We start from the raw sequence: 6935 nt of genomic DNA on the forward strand, positions 1-6935 counted from the left end.
AAATCAGATCAGGCTGCCAGCTGACCTCTACCTGCCAGTCATGTCATGTGTGATACCGTTCCTGTAGCTCCTTTAGCTCCTCGCCACCCCACCTAAGGCCTAGCGCTCTGTGAGATGTCTTCACCATTGACAGTTCTGTAGCAGTTGTAAATGTAAGTACATCTCGATAGGATTTTTTATGAATGTTATTATTATTATTATTATTATTATTATTATTATTATTATTATTACATATCTATATTTTCATCGTGGTTTTACCCCGGATTATGATATAATCTCCAGCTTCCTTTAGCTCTTGGGCTACGGTTAGAGTCCTTTCTCCCCCTCCTTCCCACATACTTGCCCTCCCTTGAAGCAGTCCTCACCACCTGGCGCCTGATGAATGGCAAGGGGACGAGCAGGTGGGCTACTAGGTGGCAGGGATATGGAGTTGTCCTGGCCAACATGAAGCCTGATATCTGTGATCTGTGCTCCAACGCGCCACCTGCAGCACTGTGTTCTCACCAGGGGTCACTGCTTGCCCTCGTAATCCATGAGACAGCTGTGTTGCAGTGAAAGCACATACTCACCAAACAATCCAGCTTTCCTTGTGTCTTCACGGCATCATAACACCTTAAGTCCTTTATTCTCATGCAACATTACCATACTCAAATACTTTATAAATCCATAGTGGTAACTCACGCAAACTCTGTATTAACAAGAGATTTATCAGATTAATATATTTGACCACATTAAGAATAACATTAAAAGGATCAAACACCAATAGTTTGTACATTTACAATTAATATCCTTGCACAGGCATTACAATTCCTTGAGTTTTCTTCGTAATAGCAATAATATTTAGTGTTTGTCACAAAGATTCCTAATCGAGGAGAGAAACCCTCGAACCAAGGAATAAACAGTTTCTTTATTAAGTACCTCTACACAGGAGAGTTTAGTACACAATGCAAGAGTTTATTGAAACGTCTTAATCTTCTAAGTGGACACAAATGCAGGATCAAGTCTTCTACTCTAGTCTCTTAGTAAAAAATAAAGATTCTCGAAGCGATAGTTCGCATTTTTATTGAATTTATATTTTTATTCATTCCTGACATGGTTTGACCCCGCAGGGCCGATACTGCGTCCTCCAGCCTCTCGCCCCCTTCCCTCTCTTGCTCTGCTTCACTCATCCTCACTCTGACACTCAGTCACTCTCCCTGCAGTTCATCATCCCCCGCCGTCCTTCCCTCGTCCCCGCAACACAAGGTTTATATTACTATTTCTCACTAACCCATAATAATTCTCATTGCCTCATGGTTTTTGACAATAATAGTATATAATATAAACACACACACACACACACACACACACACACACACACACACACACACACACATTACCGTCCACTGTATGTAAGGCGGTTCTATCTCTGGGGACATTAGGAGACATAATTAAAGTTCTCTCTCTCTCTCTCTCTCTCTCTCTCTCTCTCTCTCACGATGTGTAATCCTCCTCACACACTCGCTGCCACACGCCACACTAACACGTATCACCCAACACTCGTGCAACACAGAGACAATCAACATCCTAAATAGAATACAAGAGGCCTGCGTCATGTATGCCTATTTCATTGTTAAGCCTACGACACGGATTTACTCTTTTCTTTTCATTATTGGATTGACTTTACTGGCTGTCGTCAATGTGCAGCAGCGCTTTTTGTTTGCCTTTCTTCGTCATTTCTCGAGGTTGCTGACTTTTAATCTTGACGTGGCGTAAGCTCACGATAAAAGGCTTTAAAAAAATGTCCCAGTGAAGGATTATACAAATCGCTCGCTTCACTAGAACACATTAGTAAATAAAAAGCACCATAAGGTAGAGTATAAATAATCTATCGCTACTCACAGTCAGTCAATATTACAGTTATTTATACACAAAAAATAATAACAGGAAATGAACGGTTAACACGAAGGATAAAAATCTTTGGCTTGGACGTAATCTGAAGTTCCTTATCTTTCACATCTTTGCTCTATTACTCGCTGGATCACGTAGAACCTTCCAACCTTCGCAACTCAAACTCACTATCCATTCTACGACACATCCTTGGCTTTCTCTCCAATGGGTCTAAGAGAAGGAACTTGGACAGAACCCTCAGCCACTGTAGACTGAGAGAGAGAGGAGGACCGGGGTTCGAGTCCCACGCGTCATTTAGAAAGAAGGAGCATGGCTGAAGCATCTCCCGGTAAGAAACTGAAACTGCTCGCTGTACTTCTGGTAAGGAGGCGGTTGCGTCCGATCGCTTGGTTAGTGCAAGAGAAGAAAATCGTTAGGGAAGAGGTAAATAATTTGGAAGTTACCGCAACTGCATCCACATAACATAAATAGTACCCTTGAGAAATTTGCTAAAAACTTTCGGATAACTTATTTGTACTGTATTGTTCTGGGAACCGTTGCTCTAATGGTATTTTCAGCACCATGTTCAGTACTAGAATCGACCTCACTTTGTCGCCTCCTAGTGGTGGTGGATACGGAAACAAGAACAGAACGAGTGGTACAAGCAGCGCTGACCATGTCCTCGTGACCTCTGGCACCTTTGTCATGTGTTCTTAAAGGATAAAATGCATAAAGAATTCACACTCCTTCCCGGGAGGACTAAAGAAACACATAAACTACTGCACCTGAAGAAATGGCCAGCACGACACGCTGGCCACACTCACAACACGCTAAGACGCCTGTGGGTCCTCCTGAATGGCTGATACACTGATAAGGAAACAAAAGAGCTGGAGAATGTTGGTTACTATTTACGGAACTCCAAGTAGCGCACAAATAATACTAGTATTTTGTTGATGTCTACGATTCTGGTCCCGTTGTCATCGACTGACGGCTCCCTTTGCCTTGACGGAAGTTCAAGTCCAAGTTCATCAACAACACTTCCGTGCACAGGACCAGGTGGCGCGCGGTCTCAGGAGCAGCGGGAGGAGCTGGCATGCTGCCGGAAACGAAGAGTTTGAAGGTCACCCTGGTCATCACAACCCAAGATCCGGCGTTCAGCAGCAAAGACTCAGTCAGTACTGCTGCCTGAAGAGTTCTCACTCCCTGTCGTCGGTGCAGCCTGCTCCTGCCGCAGATCAGGTGTCATCATATCAATGGGCGCGATTCCCCCGGCTGCTCCTCGACAGGGAAGTGTGTCTCCAAGGGTCTTTTCTGGGTCTCCTTTTCCTCTTCAAACACTTCATCATCGCCATCGCAGCCATCGTCGTCCATGAGCGCGGTGGACTCCATGCACTCCTCCTGCTCAGACTGGTGGGCGTCGTCAGGCTGGTGGATGCTGATGATGGCCTGCCCGTAATGGTGGCTGTCCTCGTCGCCCTCGCACTTCACCGGGGAATAAACTTTCTGGTCGCTGCGCGAGATCATGAGTGCGGGCGTGGCGAGTTTGGTGAAGTAGAGGAACTCAGTATGCCGCGGAGAGCGAGGCAGATGGCCGTCTGAGGGAAAGCGGTAAGAGCTTGCCTGTACAGAGGACTGAGGAAGAAGCGTCAGGCTCACGCACTTTCCCCCTCGCGGCAAACTGCTGCTCTTAGGTGTTGGCGATGCACCACAAGGGGAGTGTCCCTCCGTGCCCACGGTGGCAGTTGACTCCTCGTTGTCTGCGTCCTTCACAACACTTACTGAATGTGAGGAGATGGTGCTCAGCTTGCGAGGGATGAAGGTGACCGTCAGGCCAGTCATCGGGCAGCGAGGGCTCAAGTAGTCTTTCTGGTGCTCGTTTTCTTCTTCCTCGTAACTGTCTTGCTCGTACACGCACGACAAGTTGTCAGATCGTGGGTGCAAGGGGCATGGAATGTCACAGGGTTTTCCCCCATTTTTGCTGGGTATGTAGGTTTCACGTTCAATTGCTATTTGTCTCTGTAATCGAGGTTTAATTCGGACTGCCGAAGTGGTGGTTCCTGATCGTTGGCCGGATGCGCCAGGCTGCTGCCTCACCAGCAGTGCTTGATGGTGAGTGATTTGTCGTGCTGGAATATGCGTCGGGCCCTCTCCTCGGCGGTCCCTGATGGAGCCAAGGCGCAGCACAGGTGCTGCGTCTGCTTTTCCCACACCACGCGATCCACTACTGGATATATCGGAAGAAACTGAAGACCGTGATATGCGCCAGGTGGATGTTGATGCAGTGGTTGCAGAAGAATCATTGCGAGAGGAGGAGAGGTTGCTCTCTTGAGAGGGCTTGCGAGACAGGTACCAGGAGTTGTGGAGTCGACGGTCAAGTCGCATTGACATGACTGCCTGACCTCGACGCCACGTCTCCGACCAGGAAGAACTGTAGGTCTCACTGGAGACAGAAGGGTGTCGTTTAGACTTCACTGCACTCTTCGTCTGCTGGTAGCTGAAATCACTGGCTGAATTCATCTCTTCCGTATCCTTGTGGCAAAACATGTACTTGAGCGCCGATATACGCAGGCGGTGGTGGAGTTTTTGGGACTCTTGAGTCTTGTTTTGGCACCGACAAGACTGGTTATCCTGACGCGTGGAGTTGTCCAGCGCGCTGTTGGTGTTGGCCGGAGTCTGGCGGTTACTAAAATTTGAAGAATGGCGGCAACGTCCGATGCCTCTCGTGACTCTGGACTCTTCAATGGTTTTGCAGAGTAATACACAGTCTTTTTTAAACTGTTTGGTTAATAGGGCGTATAGAAAGGGATTACAACAAGAATTAAACGGAAGGATAAATACAGTAAACACTTTGGCCTCTTTCAGTGATATCAAATGTAAGCCAAAAGCAGCAGTGAGAGAGAAGAAGGCTATAGGCGCCCAACAGATAAAGTCAGTGAAGACGAGCAACGCCATTCTCTTGGCGATGCGTGAGTCGTTGCTGTTCCAGGCTTGGGAACCACGGATGGCGCAGTAAATCTTGAGGTAGCAGCCCATCAAGATGAGGAAAGCCACGCCATTGATAAACATGAGGAACACCACGTAGCCCAGCCCTGCGCCCCTCGTCTCGATGGGCAGACAGACAGCAAACTTGCGATAGTCCGAGACGCCAATGAGGGGTAGCAGGGCGAGCGTGGAGGCGAAGAGCCAGCCAAACACCATGATGTAGGCGGCGTGGCGCAGCGAGAGCCGCTTGTTGAGGTGCATAGCGTGCGTGATGGCGTAGTTCCTTTCCATGGTGATGACAGTGAGCGTGTACACAGACAGCTCGCAGCTCAGCACCCCGAGGAAGCCCGCCACCTGGCACCCCGCTGACGTCTGCCACGGGATGGCGTACATGCGGAACTCCCCGAGGGTTGAGGCGTCCACGACTGCCAGGAACCCTGAGGTGGTGATGGCAGCAAAGAGCAGCATGAAAGAACATCCCCTAATTAGCTACTGCACCATTAATAGACTATAACTAAGTGATTTTTGGTGAAATTGTGGAAGTAACTAATTTTACTATGCATTTCCTGATTAGTTTATGACTGTTTCTTCAAATACTGTTATTCATGCATAATTTACGACCAAAAATCTACTACTACAAATTGTAAGAACTTAGTACAAAAAAATTACAAGAAATTAGTAGAGCCTACTACAAAACTTACAAAGTACTAGAATCTAGTATGTACAAAACAGTGAAACTAAAACATAACTGAGAGGGATTAAGTTTCTTTCCTACAACACATGATGTTACTACTTGTACAAACACTGGATAGGAAAACTGAGCAGTGGACAGAGTGGGGTGAGAGCAGAGTAAGGAAAGGAACATGGGATAAGACACAGAGGGACAGGATAGGAAAGTGAAGGATGGGGCAAAGAAGGACGAGACAAGGCGGGGCAAGAAAGGACGAGACGAGGCGGGGCAAGGTGGGACAGGACAAGGCGGGGCAAGGCGGGACGGGACAGGGTCGCTCACCAAGATACAGGCCCATGAAGAAGTCCGCAAAGGCAAGATTGGTGACCAGGAACCTCGGGACATCCATCTTGGACCTGGCAAATATGAGCACCACCACCACTGTTCCATTCCCGAGCAGCGCCAGCAGGAACACGATCCACACGCCGCAGCGCAGCGTCCACCAGTCAAAGAGGTCCTCGCACGGCATGAAGGGGCCTGTGGCAGCACTGAAGTCACTACCAGAATGCTCAACAATGTATGTTCACTATAAGATAACACCACTTACTCTACACCGATGCCCCTTCTACTAAGCCGTGAATAGACCTAAAAAAAGAGATATACACACGCCAGACATTGTGAATAGAGAATATGAGTAGTCAAGCATTATCCCTCACACTTGGAAATTATCTCAGTACGGAGTATAGTGACTCATACAATATACAAGTTTCTCAGTTTTGTATCTTATGGACTTCAATATCAGAACTGTTTGCATATCTTAATACTAAGGGAACATGTAAAATGGTTTACTAAAGTCAACATTATATTATTTGACATAAAGATCAGAATGGTTTGCACAGCTATCAACAAAGGCTTGCCAGAGGGTGCACGGCTGACCTGGCTCGGGCTGGCAGAGGACCTGGTGACGAGGCAGAGAGGGGTAGGAGGAGGCGGTGGTGGTGGTCTCTTCCAGGTCAAGCGGAGTGGCAACCATCTCGGTATTGGCTGAAGGGAATTCAGCAGCCAGGTTAGCCCAAATGGCCGCAAAGTTTTTGTTCATTCCTGCTATAAACCGAGTAAACCAGACCGAAAAGGAAAAGAAAAAAACAAGAATTACTACCTACAAACCCGAAGCACGTGACTGGTATACTACATGCAAAAGAATGATGATCTAGATTATTGTGTGCTCCAAAAATGAACGTAAGCAAAATGGGAGTAGGAATGGCGGCTTCTATCACACCAGTGAGATGCAGCGTGTGAGCAGTGAGTCTGAACACTTCAGGCTCCTACACCTGACCTCTTTTGCCCTCAACTGACCTAACCTGACGTGACGTGACCTGTATGAACTTTTGTAAAACGGCCCAGTTAGCCCTTC

The 6935-nt window shown here is 47.5% G+C and overlaps 1 protein-coding gene across 1 annotated transcript in view; it reads right to left on the bottom strand.

Annotated features, from left to right (window-relative positions):
• Positions 1-693: 693 nt before the first annotated feature.
• Positions 694-6935, bottom strand: part of LOC135090614 (follicle-stimulating hormone receptor-like) — a 17450-nt gene continuing 11208 nt past the window's right edge. Inside the window, 3 exon segments of the mRNA XM_063987526.1 lie at positions 694-5288; positions 5864-6058; positions 6458-6565. Of these exon segments, the coding sequence (XP_063843596.1) occupies positions 3115-5288; positions 5864-6058; positions 6458-6565 (2477 nt within the window). The 3' untranslated portion in view covers positions 694-3114.

This window comes from Scylla paramamosain, chromosome 35, assembly GCF_035594125.1.
Source record: "Scylla paramamosain isolate STU-SP2022 chromosome 35, ASM3559412v1, whole genome shotgun sequence".
Lineage (NCBI taxonomy): Eukaryota > Metazoa > Arthropoda > Malacostraca > Decapoda > Portunidae > Scylla > Scylla paramamosain.